Source organism: Lygodium microphyllum, unplaced genomic scaffold, assembly GCF_053477565.2.
Source record: "Lygodium microphyllum isolate KBCC unplaced genomic scaffold, Lygodium_microphyllum_v1.1.10 scaffold_339, whole genome shotgun sequence".
Lineage (NCBI taxonomy): Eukaryota > Viridiplantae > Streptophyta > Polypodiopsida > Schizaeales > Lygodiaceae > Lygodium > Lygodium microphyllum.
In genome coordinates, this window is record NW_028229812.1 from 1 (window position 1) to 18822 (window position 18822).

Genomic DNA, 18822 nt, shown 5'->3' on the forward strand with positions numbered 1-18822 from the left:
GATGCACATCTTTGCAGCATGTGGTGGGTTTCATAGCACCATTGATGTCAGATTTTATCTTGGAATTACATGCTCTTGACAACTCCAAGCTACCAATCAACCATTCACCACTAGATAGTGGCAACAATGGGACATGCTACAATCTCTAGCTTTCTACTACATACAATGAATTATAAAAAAACATGTTTTGCGTTGCAAGTTGACTTGCACAGTTATTATCATAAATCAAAGAAACTATGTCTTCATGCCAAACATGTATCTTGCCGCTCAAACATTCCACATTTTGCCATTCATGCAAAGTTGATGGATATAGAGCTGTCAGTAAAACAAGATTGAATTAGAACACTGCAAAGATTTTTAAAAATAACTTTGATGCAAAAGAATAAACAATGATAAAATTTAAAAACTTACTGTTTTGTTTACAATTTGCAATGTAGTTCTTGTCGTGTACAGAGATTTGTTTGTGTGTATAAACATGTTGGATCAACACTTCTGTTATTGTGCTTGTTCCATTAAACACTTTTTTGAACTCTAAAATTCTACCTTTCCAATATTTGCTAAGGTTTGCAACATCCTTATGCCTGACCTTGAAACTCTCTCGAATACTTGGGTGCATAAAAATTCAATCCAACTTATAGTACTTATCACAAATCCAATTACTGCCACTATCTTTCCTATTGAAGACCTCCAATGCAAGTATGCTACTGATGTTTTTCCTCCATGAAGACATCTATTATAACCAAATAGAAAAGTGACCTATCAACATGTGTATAATTTGCAAATGTTCTCTCCAAATGAAAAGAAATTTAAATGGAGCAATTAAAAAAAACATTGTACCTGTAATTCATTTCACAAAGAAGCCCAAAGATGTTGAACAAGAAGTTGACTTATAACAAGACCATTGTTCCTTCACACTGACAAATTCTTAGAGTACAAAAAAAAAAAAGAAATATTGAGTCAAAGCATACATATAACTTACATAGGCTTTGTCTAAATGAGTTGAAACTTAACCATGGAGCAACAAAAAAAAGTGGCAATATACCTGTGGCTCTCTTTGCAAAGAAGCCCAAAGATGTTGAAGAAGTTGAGTTTTTAAAAAATCATTGTTCTCCACCCTCGAAGACTCTTAGAGTAAAAAAACAAAGGAAAACTCAGTATGCATATAGCCTACATACATTTTGTCCAAATGAGATAAAATTTAACTATGGAGAAACAAAACAACAAGACAACATACCTGTAACTTTGTTTACAAAGAAACCGTAAGATGTTGAAGAAGAAGTTGAGTGTTCAAAAGATCATCATTCTTGACTGTAAGAGGCTCATAGAGTACCAAAACAAAAAAAATTACATGTCAGAGAATGTACATAGCTTGTGCAAGTTTTGTCCAAGTGAGGTAAAACTTTACCATAGAACATCCATGGAGGAAAACAATATACATGTAAAGTTTTGTGAAGAAAATCTTAGGGCTTTGGTAGAATAAGCTCTACTCTCATAAAACATGTGGAACTCACTCAACACCATATTGGGGAATATGGGCATTTTCCATAAGTTTGGGACACGTGGTCAAATCTTTGGATTTGTCATGACTTGAACACTCTAACTCCAAATTGAGCGCTCTATAGCTCAATAGATTCAAATTTTGAAGTACTTTCCAATGATAGGTCACATCATATGGTTTTGAGAAACTTATGGGCATGTTATCCGTGTGCCACGTTTTTAGTATTCAAGAAATAGGAATTGGGAGATCCTAAACTCACTAATATTGTGTCACTCTGTGCTTGTGTAGAGAAAATGAAATTTCACAGGGTTACAGATAGGGTACAAATGAGGCTGTAAGATTTTGTCAGGAAAGAAGAAGCGGGGAAATAGATATGATAAATTTGAGTTCCGCTAAAGAAAGAGGGTGAAACTAAAAAGGGGAGAAATGAAAAGACAAACATTAAAAAAAATAAAAATAAAAATTCGAGTCACAAACTTCCAGGAAGTGTAAGCATTATATTCCCCACATTCTCCCTTATTTTATTGCTGAGAGAATATTTGGACCAAGATATAGCTAGAAGATTCATGTTACATGAATTTGGAATCCCAACTCTCTCATTGGTTAGGCCTATATTTGTTTATTCACTCCTTAAGTGGTAAAAAATAGAGTCCATATTTCTCCTAATGTATGTTTGGTTGCGAATTGAGAAACATAGATTGCATAGTGTTGAGAAGGATCCTAATGTTAAACATACACCTAGATTTTATAGACCATTCAAAATTCTTCATTGTATAAATGCTAATGCTTTTAGATTAGAATTGCCTGTCCACCACTGAAAAATTCATAATACCTTTCAGATTAATCTTCTCCGTCCATTTAATGGCTCATTATCTACCCATCCCATGTATGATTCTCCACCATTGCGTGAAGATGATTATGAACTTTTAATTCTTGAATCTATTATTGATACTAATTATATGACCACATGCACTCATTACAAGATATAGGCTTTATATCGATATTAAAAGTGACGAAAATGTAAATAACAAAATTTGTCCCCATCGTCGCAAAAAGCGTCGTTATTGGCGACACCATAGAATAATCGGTATTAGTGTCATTATTAGCGTCACTATTTGCGTCGATATCAGCGTCGCAAATAGCGATGATAATAACTGCTGATACCAACACAAATAACAACACTGATAATGACGCTTGTGATGCTTATAATATCGACGCTGATAACGATGCTCTGCGATGTTAATAATGATACAAATAATGACGCGTGCAGGTAAATTTGCGATGCTAATAGCGACAATAATATGGAAAAATATTTTTGTGGCAAGGCAATAAGCTGCCCTGCCATATATAGCACTGTGTGCTTTATTTGGGCCATACAAAATAGTTTTTGCATTGTGTACAATGCTCGTGTAAACAAAAACAAAGTGTACTGAAATCATAACACTAATACATGAAATAAATACATGATTGCATAATGAAAGCGACTGGTACAATCATGACAAGATATCACTACTACATAAAAAATGTCTACACAGATCAGGAGACAAAAAAAAAAGGTTGTGTGAGCTCCAGGGATCCAAGGGCGAGCTACATATCCTCGCCATCCGAAAGCTCGTCCCACCGCAAAGGAGCATCGAACAGACTCTGGAAAAAAAGAAACAACTACACATTAGTCCACCATACAATAATGCATTCTAATTAAACATGGTAACTACGGACAAGAAAGATGAGTGACTTACAGGGCCATCGCATCTATACAATCGGTCAATCAATGCAGTGAGACCATGCCTCTCTGCATATCGAGTCTCAAGGCCGGTCAGATCACAATTTGTAATGGAGTGCTGCAAAGAAAACAAAATACTAATTGTTAGAAACATGATTGTCAGTACAAAGGATATTGCAAAAAAATAAGCAAGCAAAATAAAAGAAAAACTTACAAAGTCCTCCAGATATGTCTTGTGGCCACCATTCCCAAGATGATGGACCACTTTGGCCTTTAGTCATGCCCTCGCCACCTCGCGCTGTTGACTCCAATGTCGTGAAAAATCTATAGCCTCCTCCCTCAGTCGCCATTCATTTGGGTCTAGCCACTCGGGATTTGCAGCCCCACTCTTGAGTGCCTTGCATGCGTCCGATCGTCTATGACATATATACACGCATGCAGTCCATCATCCAGCCCGTAGAAAATCTATCAGCTGTGGCTAGAACCAGAAACTCATGCAAGGATGCTACTATGTAGTCCTTGCTCCCCTCCGGTATGTTTTTCCAATTATCTAAGACGTTGTGCCGAAAAACTTTTTGGCATAACTCTCTCATGCGAGCCATCACCCTCCTCCCCCATCATTCATGATGATGGCTCCTGATCTATCATTGACAAGATAGGCATATCCCTCTAGGGTATGCCTAAGATGGGTCCTTTTCCACCTGCGCCTACGCTCCTGGGCATATCCAGGAGAGTATCTATAGGAGTAGTAGCCATAGGGGTGCCACCTGTAGACGACAGAGCAAAAGTTGGAGTAACTGGAGTAGATGTCTCCATAGGTGTGACAAATCTTGGAGGTGACGCAACTCCAGTAGAACAACGAGATGGAGACATCGTGTCCGTGCCTCCACAGCATCCACCTAAGCCACACTCCCTGGAACCGTCACGAGAGCGAGGAGTCGCACCTGTATCCCATGCCTATCGTGGGCTCACTGTCTCTGTATCTCTACAGCATCCCCTTGACCGTGAAGCACTCCCTCCCTCTGGACCAAGTTTGGAGCGTCGACCTCGTCTGCTCGAAGTTAAAGCATCTGATCGAGCTGAAGTAGATCTAGTAGAGCAGCTTGACGATGTTCGAGACAACTCCTGGTCCACCATGTCTCTCAATCTCGCCATCTGATCTGGAGACATGTGCGTGAAGATATCCTGCAACTCCTTATCGCTCATCCCTCGACTCATCTTGAAAAGGTCACCTACACAAACAAAAAATGATGTTAGCATAATCAATTTAAATCATACAAAGCACGGTAATATAAATCATTTAAAAATGATCTCAAACACAATATTAGTGAGTTTGGAAATCTCCCAATTTTCATTTTTTGAATACTAAAAAGGTAGCACGCGGATAACATGCCCATAAGTTTCTCAAAAATATATGATGTGATCTATCATTAGAAAGCACTTGAAAAATGAAATCTATTGAGCTATAAAGCACTCGATCTAGAGTTATAGTGTTCAAGTTATGACAAATCCAAAGATTTGACCATGTGTCCCAAACTTATGGAAAATTTCCATATTTTACAATATAGTATTCTCACTTAAAATGCATATCTTATGTACCCCTATAAGCAATTAGTCGATGAATTGAGTAAGTGGATGCTCCAAGTATGAAGTATCCTATGGTTCCATGTCAATATCTTGACACAACTCCACATACACTGGAAGGTCGATAGACATGTCACCACAAAAGGATGAGTCCACCTCATTCTCAAAGAATTCTTGGACTCTTGTATTTCCATCATTGTTAGCCGATGCTGGCTCCTCTACATACTCCAAGCTTTCGATGGCCTCCACCCCTTGCAATATCGACTCCTCTATTTGCATATTGTCATCATCTATGCTCGGAACATCGCTTTGATCATATACTCTCATACTTCGGGGAGCTAAAGGTATAACATATCACCATTGAGGTTGTTGGGGGTTTGGATAGAAGATTACCTGTTCACAAACATGTACAAGAGAGATTATACTATTGTGACATGTACCATGTCGTAATACAATTAACAAACAAATGAGTTCATGCAACTGTTCACAATGGGCCGGCAACACAAAGGTGTCGCACAATTCCGTCCATTTTTTTTTGGAATCTATTTCGAGAAATCCAGATGGACCTCGTCGAAGTGTTGCTCCAGCTCCTTCAAGTACCACTTTGAACCACTGCACATCGAATAGTATCATGGAGAAGCTACGGTAATCCATCGTATAATCCATAGCAAGCAGTGTCTTCATACCATTATATGCACTAGCACCTCAGACACCAACCAATCTTCAGCCATGCTATCTTCTGGCCGAGCTCGTTGTCACACAAAGCCTTTTAGGGTTTTCATGAAGCGCTCCAAGAAGAATATCCATCGCGTATGGACAGGTCCAGCAATCTCCACTTCATCTACAAGATGCACAAGAAGGTGGATTTGTATCATGAGCATGTTGGTATGCAGGTATTTCTCAAAGAGACAGACCGTCTCCACTGCTCACTGCCTTGCGGATTCAATAGAGAATGTCTTAATCTCCTTTTGTGAGATCCATTGCACCAAAGTCGACAACCTGTAAATGGCCCCGTGTATTTCTAGAGTAAGGCATCCTACAATCGCGATCGGTAGTACAAACTACCACAAATGAGAAAGCATTATGAACAATGGCTACACTCTAAATAGCAAAATGCCACGCCAATTACAATCCATTCGTAGTACAAACTTGACATATCTTATACTAGTCATGGGACTTTAGCCCTGATAATTGGTCATCTTTTGGAAATGCAGTCATGAGAGAACACATCATACCCATCGGAGTGCGGATAGACTTGACTACTTGCTTCACAATGTGCTCTTCTTTAGTGGACAAAACCCAAGGAGTGTGAGATATCTGCACGCGACCATCAGCACTCGATTGCAGCCAAAGTGCTTCCATCTTGCCTACCTCCTCCGAATCCATTCGTGCCCCTATAATGTCTCTCTTCCATGTGATGTGGTCCCATAGCAAGCTGCCCACATTCTTGAAAATATGCATGGGATCCAACAAGTGGTTGATCTGTAAGTGGGTCCAATATAGCAACGCATAGAAAACTGAGAACCGCTGCATTCCGTTTGGATGTGACTCCACGTGGACCATTTTCAGCTCGTACCAGCTTGCGGCATTCATACGTGTTGGAGGTCATCCAAGAAAACCTTCCCTGAGTTCATGACCCTCTGGCAAGAAACTGGCGTGTCCTTGATATACCATCTTTTTCATGGTTCGTGTTCTTCGGGAGTCTAACTGTGGCCCGCACAATGGACATGCATGATAACCTGAGGTAACCAGACCTATTCTAACACATCTATCTAGTGAATACAAACTTGAACAAGATAAAATATAGATTTTACCAATGAGAACGAAAGCCTATTTACCTGAGCACTCTCTGAATCCCGGAAAGTCATGCATCGTCCACATGAGAATGGCTCGAATATTGGCAGACCATCGACCATCGCGCTTGCTCATATCTTGCACGGTGACCCCCTCCTCCCACAAAATCTTAAGCTCATCAACTAATGGACGAAGATACACGTCCATATTTTTGACTTTGTAGCGGCCGGGGATGAGTAAGCTAAGGATGAGATGTTTTTTCTTCGTAGAAAGCCATGGAGGGATATTGTAGTTGACAAGGACTATAGGCCACACACTGTAAGAAGTTGAGTGCAGACCGAATGGGTTCACGCCATTCATTGCAAGATCAAGCCGAAGATTCCTTGGCTCTCGGGCAAAGCCTGGGAAGGTAGAGTCAATGTGGCTCCATGCGCGTGAATCCGCTGATATTTGTTGAACTCCATCTGTGGACCTATTCTGCGCATGCCACGTTGTCAAGCTCGCCATGTCGAACATATGAAACATGTGGTTTATGCGGGGGATAAGCGGAAAGTGTTTGAGAACTTTTTGAAAACTTTTTGAGGGATGGTTTGCCCTTGCAAGTCCTGTCAATACCTGTGAGCACCACACTTTGGGCATGTCTCCATAGTCTCGTATTCTCCTCAAAACAATATACAATCGTTGATACATGCATGGATGTTGTTGTAGTCCATGCCATCTTTCGTAAAACATGTCGTGCATCATCACAAGACTCATGCATGGTATTCGCAGATGGTAATATATGATATCTCAATAACTTGAAAAAAATCATAAAACACCATGAAAAAACACAAATGTTTTTAATAATAGTGCCAAAAAGAAATCAACGAAGGGTACGTACAAGGTACCTGAACAACTCGGTCATACTTGCATCGCTCCACCCGTATTTTACTTGCACACTTAGGAGTGCAAGCAGTGTCTTCAGGCGAGATAATCGGTACCCATCATATAATGGTATGAATGCTTCCTCTTTGAGCAGATCAGAAGTCTCGACATCCATGGGAATCAATGCATTGATCATTGCCTCCATCTCAAGCTCCAAGATTGTAGGTAGGTTTGGAAGGTTGCATGTCTCCTCTCATATTGCCGGTATAGATTGGGTAGTGCCTTTCAAGAGGTGGATTGGCTTATGTACTCCATCCATCGCACGCCCACAAACTCTTCAATATTAGCCGCAAAGGGTGCACTCCTCCTTGGGATGAGACGTCACCTCCTTGGATAGAAAATTTTCCAACCACACCCAATCTTCTTGTATATGGTATTCAATTAGCTTGCGAGTACAATGCATGATTGATGTTAACTAATCTTACCGTTTGCTAAAAATCCGCAATCACCTAATCAATGATCTTAGATTGAAACTCGCTAAAGTGTCGTACGTGTTTTATAGACAATCGATGTTTTCGTCTAATTGCTAGCTTGCATTGAGAGCAAGGACATGGGACACGCTAATTAAGATACGCCTTGTGATCTTGAATAACAAGACCTTCATCATTTTCCATTTTATCTACATTACGACAAACAATTTGTTTTTGTTATCATTATTTTTTTCTTTCTTAAATTGTTCTCTCCTTCCATCTCTCTCTCTTTTTCTCCTTCTTTATTATGCTGTATGTTTATTCCCTCTCTCTCTCGTTCCTTCTTTTTTCTATTTCTCCCCCTCTCTCATTTTCTTTAACAATCACAGCTATGACCACGACCACGACTACGATGACCACAACCACGACCACGATCACGACCATGATAACCGCGACCGCAATCGTGACTACGATCACGACTACGACCAGGACCACGACTACGATGACCAGGACCACGACTACAACTATGACCAGGACTAGGACCAGCACAAATTGACATTGACTTATGGCAAGAAAATCCACCACAAAACAATAGTTATAATACTCGAGATAGGATTTCAAATTCTTACTGATTTCAATCGGTCATGGATTCCATACTATGGGTAGGTTGCATTCACTAAGAATACAATTGTCTTTTCTACCTCATCTTCTATCCATCATCAATAGAATTCCCCTTTACCATTTACAACTCACCCACCTTCTCTCCACACTATTGCATACTACAATCTCTATGAGGGTAAGAGATTGGGATCTCCACAGATACCAAAGCATGATCTCTAGCTTGATGGTTGCATATATACTACTACTACTCATGGAAGAAACCTTAAAATAGTTATTATGCTCAAATATATGCTTGTTAGAGTAGAAATTTGTTCCTAAGACTATTCTAAGGATGAAAGAGGGTTAATGATAAAAGAGTATCCTTCCTTGCAAGTGATATTATATTATATTTTTTAATTAAAATTGATAGTTGAATGTAAGGTCTTATTCCCTTTTCTCTCTTTCTCTCCCTCTCTCATTTCCTCTCCCTCCCTCACCCTCACCCTCACCCTCTCTTTCTCTCTTTCCCTATTAGGTTTAATGATTTTTCTCTATTTTTCTCTCTCCTCTCCCTCTCTCATTTTTTCTCTCTCCTCTCCCTCTCTCACCCTCACCCTCACCCTCTCTTTCTCTATTTCCCTGTTATGTTTAACACATTTTCTCTCTTTTTCTCTCTCCTCTCGTTCTCTCATTTTTTTATCTCTCCTCTCCCTCTCTCATTTCCTTTTGCTTTCTTCCTCTCCCTCCCTCACGCTCATCCTCACCCTCTCTTTCTCTCTTTCCCTATTATGTATAACATCTTTTCTCTCTTTTTCTCTCTCCTCTCCTTCTCTCATTTTTTTCTCTCTCCTCTCCCTCTCCCTCTCCCTCCCTCACCCTCACCCTCACCGTCACCCTCTCTTTCTCTCTTCCCCTATTATGTTTAACATCTTTTCTCTCTTTTTCTCTCTCCTTTCCTTCTCTCATTTTTTTCTCTCCCCTCTCCCTCTCTCATTTTTTCTCCTTCCCTCACCTTCACCCTCTCTTTCTCTCTTTCCCTATTATGTTTAATGTTTTTTCTCTCTTTTTCTCTCCCTCCCCCTCTCTCTCTCCCTCTCCCTCTCTCATTTCCCTATTATGTTTAATGTCTCCCTCTCCCATTTCCTCCCTCTCTCGTTTTCTCTTCCTCCCTCTCCCTCTCCCTCTCTTTCTCTCTCATTTCCTCTCCCTCTCCCTCTCCCTCCCCCTCTCTCTCTCTCTCTCTCTCTCTCTCTCTCTCATTTCCTCTCCCTCCCTCTCCCTCTCCCTCTCTTTCTCTCTCATTTCCTTTCCCTCTCTCAATATACATGGATTATACCAAAAACAAGTAAAAAAGAGAGAGAAAACTCCCTCTCCCTCTCTCATTTTCTCTCCCTCCCTCTCCCTCTCTCCCTCCCCCTCCCCCTCTCTTTCTCTCTCCCTCCCTCTCCCATTTCCTCCCTCTTCCTCTCCCTCTCTTTCTCTCTCATTTCCTCTCCCTCCCTCTCCCTCTCCCTCTCCCTCTCTTTCTCTCTCATTTCCTCTCCCTCTCTCAATACACACGAATTATACAAAAAACAAGTAAGAGAGAGAGAGAGAAAACACAAAAGTAAAGCAAGAATGGACAATGCACTCACCGTAAAGACTCGAAGAAGGGTTTGGCGGCTCCTCTTCGCGATGGCGGCTCCTCTTTGCCCTCCGTACACCTCCTCCTCTTCTTCGTGAACGGGGGCAGCGGTGGCGGTGGTGGTGATAAGCCTTCTTTCTCTCTTTCTCTCTCTCTCAGCAAGATGGCCGTTCTCTCTTTCATGAATGCGCGAAAAATGACGCGCTCGGGTTTCAGCCCGCTTTTTTTTTCTCTGGGTATCGTCGCTATTTGCATCGCAAATAGTGATGCAAATAGCAATGCCGCTATTTGTCATCGCTAACGTGCGTCGCTATAGCCTCATATCCTTGTAGTGACTTACAATACTTATCCTTGCGATCTTGCAAAATTTCACGACCATCCTATTAAGAAAGCTCAATAGGATGATTGCATATGCTTTTTGTGGTTCTCCACATTTATTGACTCCACATCCGGCCAAGAGCAATTAAGGATAATTGATATTCCACCCTAGGGGTATGTTGAGTGCCTTGAATGATTCTCCATTATCATGGGGCACGTTCCTAAGATCGAATTACTTTTCATCTTGAGTAGAAGGTTAATGGGGACGCCTATCCTTTTCGAAAGTGAGACTTGCATGTGTGAATGTAGGTGAAGTTGTATGTGGATGATGCTACAATATTCATATCTCAAGTGGGTTATAATGTTTACATGATTTGAGTATTTAATGAAATTTCAATGATTATTTGATTTATTATGCCTAGCTATATTTATTTAGTTAATTATTTTCTAACATGATTTTTTTGAATTTTTGACAGAGCTGATGTGTAGAGCAAGATGAATTGGATACACGTGACAAATGCAATTTATTCTATAAACTTTTTTACTAAATTATTTAAATAGATAAACTGTCATTTATTCTAAGGCATGCGTACATTCTCTTTGTAAATATTTTTTGATACTTGAGATTTAAGGAGATATATTGAAGATATTTTAGAAATATTTTATGACTCTTAGCAATTGTGAGTTGTGCAACTGGTTGCAACAATTTATTCAGTGAACTCAAACTCTTTTATCAAAAGAGTAATTGTAAAAGGCCTATCTTTGGGCAAAGAAAGACTCATTTTAATATTATAAACATGGCATAGAGGAGATACCCACTCCATGTATGGGAAAAAATTGCACCTAATAGTATGTCGCTCAATTATACTTTACTATTCTTTAATTCTATTTTGAGTTTTATGAGTTGTGCTTTCATTTTAATAAGAAAAAGAGAGTAAGGGAGAACTTTTTCTACTCAATTATACTTTACTATTCTTTAATTCTATTTTGAGTTTTATGAGTTGTGCTTTCATTTTAATAAGAAAAAGAGAGTAAGGGAGAACTTTTTCTACTTGCTACGCACAAGTCTTGCATCCGATTTGTACAACAAGAATGGTACTATGATGGTGTTCATTTGTGTGTGTGTGTGCGTATACAAGACAAACATACACACATGTTTTCCTATATGCTCTCTTTCTCTATATATGTGTGTTTGTGTTTGTGTGTGAGTGCATGTGTGTATTTATATGTGAATATATATGCATGTGTGTCTCTATATATGTGCTTAATACATGTGGATCTATTAGTGTGGTCTTGTAAATGTGTGTCCTCTCTTTTCTTCTCATCATTTTTATTTTCTCTCCTTTCTTTTTCTTCCTCTTGTCTCTCATCTTTCTTCACTTGATATGTGTGCATGTTGTGTATGCATGTGTATATACATGTATGCACGTGTGTATGCATTGCATGTATTTGTACATGTATATTTGTGTGTCTACATGTGTATGTGTGTGCATATTTGTAAGTATGTATTTTATAAGTGTATTCATTCTCGATCCTTCTCTCTCTCTCTCTCTCTCTCCAATTTTTCTCTCATATATATCTACATGTGTATGAGCATGTATGCATATGTCTATGGGTGTATATGCACTCATGTGTGTATGTATTTACACATGTACATATATATGTATGTGTACATGTATATTGTTCATGTGTTTTTATAGTCTATATGCATTTGTGCATGGTTTTAGACTATATATGGATTGCATAGACATGTTCAACAGTTAAAATTATTATCTCATTTCACATATTCAATTTAAAAAAGTCTACTTTATTTTTATAGTGTAAGTGTGTTTGTGGGTGTTTTAGAATATGTACATGTTGCATGCACATATTCAACTATTGAAATATAATATCATTTTATATGTTTAATTGAAAAAGAAATTCATCTCTCTTGTTAGGGGAGAGAGAGAGAGAGAGAGAGAATATAAATTAACCCTCACTCACCCTTTTAAAAAAAGTCATCTCTATTTCTTGAATACTAAACTTCTCCTCCTCGTGCCACATAGGCTTAGGAGTCTTATTATAGGTTTGGGGTTCCCCAACCAAACCTCTAAATAATGTATAGAAAAAGTAATTCACACCTTTCATATAAAAGGTAAAACTTTCAGGACCAAGGATTACTTGGGAAGGCTTCAACTTTGACCAACGAATCTAGTTCCTTTAATGCCCTTCAAATTATGCGCAGACCCTTACACAGTCCACTTAAGGCAAGAAAGCGCTGATTGGAAAGGACGCAGGATGATTGAAGCGCGCCCCCCCCCCCCCCCCCCCCCCCCGGAAAGAAACCCATCTATCCAAACTTAGCTAATAAGGTATATAAATCAAGGCCAAACCCCCCACCCCCCCCGGAAAGAAACCCATCTATCCAAACTTAGCTAATAAGGTAGATATCTACATTTAGCTATACCTTCACACACATAATGGGCAGCTTGTCGGACACTACCATGCCTAACTTGACTGCAGGTCAAGTGATAACATGCAGAGGTTAGCTGCCATTTTTCGTGGTCGTCATCATCATCTTCTTTCAAGCATCCAATTTTTATGCCTTTGGAGCTGTATTAGTCTCTGTCTTACTTGGCTGCTGTAGCTTGGAAGCCCAAGCAGCTGTGTTAGTCTCTGTCTTACATGTTCTGTTTCTGATGTCCTTCCGCCATAGCTGCTGTCGCTTGGAAGCCCAAGGAGCCCCTGGTGATTCAGGAAGTGCAGGTCGATCCCCCGCAGGCCGGCGAGGTCCGAATCAAGATCACGCACACGTCCCTCTGCCACACCGATGTATTCTTCTGGGAGAACGAGGTATTGTTTGCAGCCTCATGGGTGATTATCTTAATTCTGCGTTGGGGGCTTGTTGCTGATGACTATTTTCTTTTGTGTTTTTGGTTTGATTAATGGCAGGGTTTGTTTCCTCGGATTCTCGGGCATGAGGCAGCCGGGTGAGGGTCTCTTGAGTGTGATCATCTGAGAGAGAGAGAGGGGGGGGGGGGGGCGGGGGGCAACACTCTGATGGATTGATTGATCAATCTCAGATGATGATCTGCACTCAGAGAGACTGAGTGATGATCATATGTGTGTGTGAGGGAGAGAGAGAGAGAGAGAGAGAGAGAGAGAGAGAGAGAGAGAGAGTGTGTGTGTGTGTGTGAGGGAGAGAGATTGATTGATCACTTTTACATGATGATCTCTGGACCGAGAGAGACACCGAGAGAAGATCATGTACTGCATATCAACTCTGCAGGATTGTGGAGAGCGTGGGCGAAGGCGTGACAGATTTGAGAGAAGGGGATCATGTCGTCCCAGTATTCACAGGCGAGTGTGGTGAGTGCCGGCAGTGCAAGTCGGAAAAGACCAATCTCTGCGCCAAGCTCAAGGTGAATCCTGGCCGGACTTTCATGTTGCACGATGGGAAGTCCCGCTTCTCGATCAGAACCAGTGGCGGGGAGCAGATCCCTGTTCACCATTTCTTGAGTGTGTCGAGCTTCTCGGAGTACACGGTGATGGAGGCCGGCTGTGTTGCCAAAGTCAATTCAGAGGCACCTCTGGAGAAGATCTGCCTCTTTGCCTGTGGAGTTCCCACAGGTAGGGACGTTTCTGAAAGTTGTCACAGCTAAACATGTGAAAATTATGTTACAGCGATCGTATATGTATAGATAGATGTATATGATCACGATTATATACCAGTTCCAGCAATCATCTACTTGTATTGATTCCATGATCATCCAACATATGTGTGTACATATTATAGGAGTTGGAGCTGCCTGGAACTGTGCCAAGGTGGAGAAGGGGTCTACTGTTGTCATCTTCGGGCTGGGGGCTGTGGGTTTAGCGGTAATTGCTGAAGTTTTCAAAATCTCATCTCTTCTTAGATGCGAGTAGATTGGTGCCACCCAGGGATCGAACTCATGCATCTCAGCCCAACTGGGCTATGACCCCAGTCACAAATTTCATCTCTGCTTATATACATACATACATATATATATATATATATATATATATTCCTGAAAAGGACAAAGGAGAAATGAAAGATGGCGCTCATGTGGGTTGTCCGATAGTGTGCTCTCTCATGTGGGTTGTCTGATCATGTGCTCTCTCAATTCTGTTGTTTAGGTTGCGGTGGGAGCCAAGATCGCAGGGGCGTCTCGCATCATTGGGATTGACATCAACCCAGCAAAGTTTGACACAGGTGAACACACACACACACACACAGAGACACTCAGAGGAGGAGAGTCTTTGCACCGATGAAAACAAGCCATCGTTTATTACTGGTCATACAAACATAAAGTATGGATCCAAACAAACTACTGTTCATTACTGGTTATACAAACATAAAGTAGGAGACTTTTTCTTGTCTCATCTCATCTCATGTGGTGTAATTTGTGTGTGTGTGTGTGTGACAGCAAAACCTTTTGGCGTTTCTGAATTTGTTAATCCTCGGGACCACACCAAACCAATCCAGGACGTAAGGCTCGTTTCTGTAACCATCCATTGTTGACAAGATGCATAATTGATAATGTTGCTGAAAAGACCCTTTTCCATAAAATCTATATATTTGCAGTGACTATGGGTGGTACCTTCAGTGCTAGAAAGTGGAGATGTGATGTGGTGTGTCTTTGAGATGCATGTGTCCGTCACTTAGGGTATCTCATGAAGTAATTTTGTGTGTGCCTCGAGGGTTGTAATGCCATGAGCTTTAACTTTTCCTTTTGCGTTTGCTTGTGCACATGTGGAGGCAGGTGGTGAAAGAGCTAACTGGTGGGGGTGCGGATTATTGTTTCGAGTGCGTGGGCAATGCTGACCTTATGTTATCTGCATTTGGAAGTTGCCATGAGGTGAGTATTCATACTTGCATGCACACACACGCAACACATTGATTTTCATACTGGAAGCAACTTGCAACTTCTATAAATTCCATTATTGCTTTACATAACTAGCTAATAAGTAGTTTAAATTTAAATGCCAAAGCCTTAGTAATTGGGTCTGAGTCATGCCACTCCTAATACACGTTGTTGTACAATACATATTAGCAACTCTGCCATGTAGCCTTAGTAATTGGGTCACTAACTCTTGCCACTCCTAATACGCATTCTTATACAATATGCATATTAGCAACTCAATCACATGTTCTGAAGGCAGGACTTAAGTTTATTTGAGCAAAATTCAATAACTAAAATGAAGCATGTATAGCTAATATTTTAAGACATTACTAAACGCGCTATATATGCGTGCCTATAGCAACTCAAGGGTATTTGCATCTTACTTCACATTCACAGCACTCACACACACTCTCGATCTATCTATTTCTTGTTTAACATCAAATGCATAACAAAGTTAATTAACACAATTGGAAAATCCTATTCACCTCAATTAAAGACGGTTAATTACCAACTATTCATGTAGGGAAGATACAACTCATTTCAATCAAAAAGAGAATCCGTTAGTTGCATCATTTTGAATCAAGAGGAACAACTAGGACAAAAAGTATGTCTGTCAATAATTAATCAAAAAGATATTCAATCTCCTTTATTGTTAGACTTGGTAGATATATGCATGCTTATTGAAAAAGAACATTCTAGTTGCATGATTTTGGATTCAGAGGGGCAACTAGGGACAAAGTATATGCCTATCTACAACTAGTCCAAAAAAATAAATAAATCCCCTCTTTATTGAATCATAGACTTAGTGAAAGCATACATGCTTGTTTTGTGGTTTGGACTCTTTGCTTAAACTCCATCACAATTATACTTAGTCTTGAACAAAGTTATACCTTTAAATCACAAAGGGAAATGCTTAATCCTCTCAACTTGCTTAGTCAACATGCACAAGTTTTGCCACTCATGACCTTGGTTGGTTAATAGCTTATGTCCATTTTGTCATTGTGGTTTTGGGCTTTAATCCATTATATACAATCCATTATGCATGCCTTTCATGACCATGACTAGACTTGATGAGTATTCTGTATTCTATTTTGTGGTGTTGGCTTTGGCCCATCTTCATGTGCAATTTAACTTTTTGGTTTTGGGCTTTCACCCACCTTTATGTGATGTTTTAACTTTATAGACACACCACATGCTCTTATGTGCAGTGTACTTTTAGATATCTTGGATTTTCAACATATGCACTTACCTAGTAAAAAGAGTGTTCATAAGCGTTCGAAAGTTGTGGGAGAGTCTACAAATTATGTGTTGATATCTTCTTACACTATGTACTCTTTGTACATGATATAATGTAGTTCATTATTTCTTTGTTTTTGGAATATTCATGAATGTGCATAGTTGAGACTTGAAAATGAAAAAAGCTATTGTTCTTTAAAGTCACAGTACTCTCTTCTAGAAACAAAAGAGGTTGAGATTTTATTACTTCTCTTATCATATCTTTGTATTTGAGTTGCTAAAATTTAGCAAGATGCTAAAAGTTTGTGTGATTCATTTGAACTATAATATTTTAGGCAAGTTCCTTTAAATATTGAGTAACAAATGTTTTGAATGTTAGTCTTCTAACATTGCTCATTACATTATAAATGTTTGTCACATCAATAGACATCAAGTCATGCATTAGTGCTCTATGTTTCTCTCTCTCTCTCTCTCTCTCTCTCTCTCTCTCTCTCTCTCTCTCTCTCTCTCTCTCTCTCTCTCTCTCTCTCTCTCTCTCTTTGCCACATGTAAATAAATAAATAAATAAAGTTAAATAGGCATATTGTAATGACCATAAATCTCATATTGCATAGATAAAATTGAATGAACTATCATTTGTGTTAGTCACCACTATAAAACCCTTAGAACTCTTAACCAAGTTACTAAATGTCCTAAATCATAGTTCTTTTCCAATTAGTCACACATTCATAGGATAAATGTTAGGACATGTTTTAACTTCTTATGTCATGACACTAGTAAGGTTCTTGAATCACTATAATCCTAGAACTATGATATGTGTGCTCTTAGGGACCTAATGATAAATTAAGAGAAGCTAATCTTTGTATATGGGTGTTAAAGGTCTATTTATTATGTAACAAAGAATAAGGAGTAGATTTGATCTCAATATGATGAGTCTTTTAAGTATCATCATAATGTAAGGTTGATATGGGCTTTACTATTGTGTATGAAAAAATGTCCCCACAACACATATCCTTAATGTGTGTTTCTCTAGCTTGCTTATATCCTTTTGAATGCACCCACACACAAAGTAAACGATTGTATGAATGAATAGGTATACATAGTCAATCATTGATATAATTATAGTGGGCGATAAAGTTCTTCCCTTGTTCCTTCTTTTGTAACACGTGCATAAGATTTTGGTGCATGTCTTAACCTAGATAAATTTCTATTGATTCATGTAGGGATGGGGAAAGACAATATTGGTGGGCATCGAAGTTAGAAGGGATAAGTTGCTAAATTTGCACCCCATGCAATTTTTTGATGGAATTGAGATCAAAGGCTCTACTTTGGGTGAGTTCAAAAGGTCGCAAATTCCAAAACTTGTGGACATGTATATGGACAAGGTATGTTACATGGTTTCAAAAGTTAAATAGTAGTTGGCATTTTAATGTATTGTCCATGACGTATGTTGATGTGGTTTTGTGTTGTATTCTTTTGTAATTGGGTGGGAAAATGACATGAAGACATTGAGAGTGGATGGTTTTGTGACACATGAGCTACCTTTTGAACAAATCAATGATGCTTTCAAGCTTCTTATGGAGGGAAAAAGTTTGCGATGTGTCATGCACACAACACATGCTGAAAATTTGTAATTCAAAACATGTTCTCCAAAGTGAATACTTTTATTTTTTTTGGTCTAGTTAATATCAACTATTTGTATCAACTAGCATTGCATAACTTTTTGCATATGGAAACTAATGAGGAATGCTAATACAAGTAATATTGAAAGTTGTACCAACTTTACACAAATAGTAGAATCGAATAACTTTTTGCAAATGGAAACTAATGTGGAATGCTAATACGAGTATTGTGAAACTTTATACAATCTTCCATGGATGATTATGGGATGAAAACTTCTTGTTCACTTAGTATTAATATTACTTTATTGCATGAATCAATTACGATGGTCTTTATGTAATGTCACAATGTTTTTCAATAAAAGCATATAAAGCAATTATTAGGTTAGATTGTTCCTACTCATTCCTCATTCTAGTTATCGTGGAAATTTAAACCACCTTTCATAGATAATGAACGGGTGGAATAGTTCCTGATAAATTAGTACAAGTTCACTTTTTTGCACGAAACAATTACAAGGGTCTTTATGTAATGCTACAATTACAATGTTTTGAATGAAATAAGTTGGGAGAGCACAACTGGCAAGAAAT

At 39.2% G+C, this 18822-nt stretch overlaps 2 protein-coding genes across 4 annotated transcripts; one reads left to right on the top strand and one right to left on the bottom strand.

Annotated features, from left to right (window-relative positions):
• Positions 1–2877: 2877 nt before the first annotated feature.
• On the bottom strand, positions 2878–12768 carry LOC148008128 (uncharacterized). Of its 3 annotated transcripts, none has more exons than XR_015690243.1 (4): positions 4821–5177; positions 3436–4453; positions 3238–3339; positions 2878–3142 (listed from the first exon to the last, which is right to left on the bottom strand). XR_015690243.1 is itself a non-coding variant. In XM_087674467.1 (4 exons), the coding sequence occupies exons 1-2, from the start codon at positions 10450–10452 to the stop codon at positions 4436–4438; spliced, it is 303 nt and encodes a 100-aa protein (XP_087530593.1). In that variant the 5' UTR covers positions 10453–12768; the 3' UTR covers positions 2878–3142; positions 3238–3339; positions 3436–4435. The 3 variants fall into 3 exon arrangements, 2 of the variants coding, with proteins under 2 accessions (XP_087530593.1, XP_087530592.1); XM_087674467.1 differs by lacking the exon at positions 4821–5177 and adding an exon at positions 10168–12768; XM_087674466.1 differs by lacking the exon at positions 4821–5177 and adding an exon at positions 6644–8996.
• A 68-nt stretch (positions 12769–12836) lies between these two features.
• LOC148008129 (alcohol dehydrogenase 2-like) lies at positions 12837–18389 on the top strand. The gene is made up of 10 exons (XM_087674465.1): positions 12837–12998; positions 13171–13307; positions 13407–13444; positions 13744–14084; positions 14251–14333; positions 14613–14688; positions 14903–14964; positions 15239–15334; positions 17839–18000; positions 18121–18389. Exons 1-10 carry the CDS (start codon positions 12935–12937, stop codon positions 18247–18249), a joined length of 1188 nt encoding a protein of 395 aa, XP_087530591.1. The 5' UTR covers positions 12837–12934; the 3' UTR covers positions 18250–18389.
• Positions 18390–18822: the final 433 nt, after the last annotated feature.

Excerpts from the sequence above, each read along its gene's own strand:
- LOC148008128 (XM_087674466.1), bottom strand. The coding sequence starts at position 7,355 with ATGAGTCTTGTGATGATGCACGACATGTTTTACGAAAGATGGCATGGA. Across the intron at positions 4,454-6,643 it reads GGGATTCAGAGAGTGCTCAG|GTGACCTTTTCAAGATGAGT; the intron begins GTAAATAGGCTT and ends TTGTTTGTGTAG.
- LOC148008129 (XM_087674465.1), top strand. The coding sequence starts at position 12,935 with ATGGGCAGCTTGTCGGACACTACCATGCCTAACTTGACTGCAGGTCAA. Across the intron at positions 13,308-13,406 it reads TATTCTTCTGGGAGAACGAG|GGTTTGTTTCCTCGGATTCT; the intron begins GTATTGTTTGCA and ends GATTAATGGCAG. Across the intron at positions 18,001-18,120 it reads TGGACATGTATATGGACAAG|ACATTGAGAGTGGATGGTTT; the intron begins GTATGTTACATG and ends AATGACATGAAG.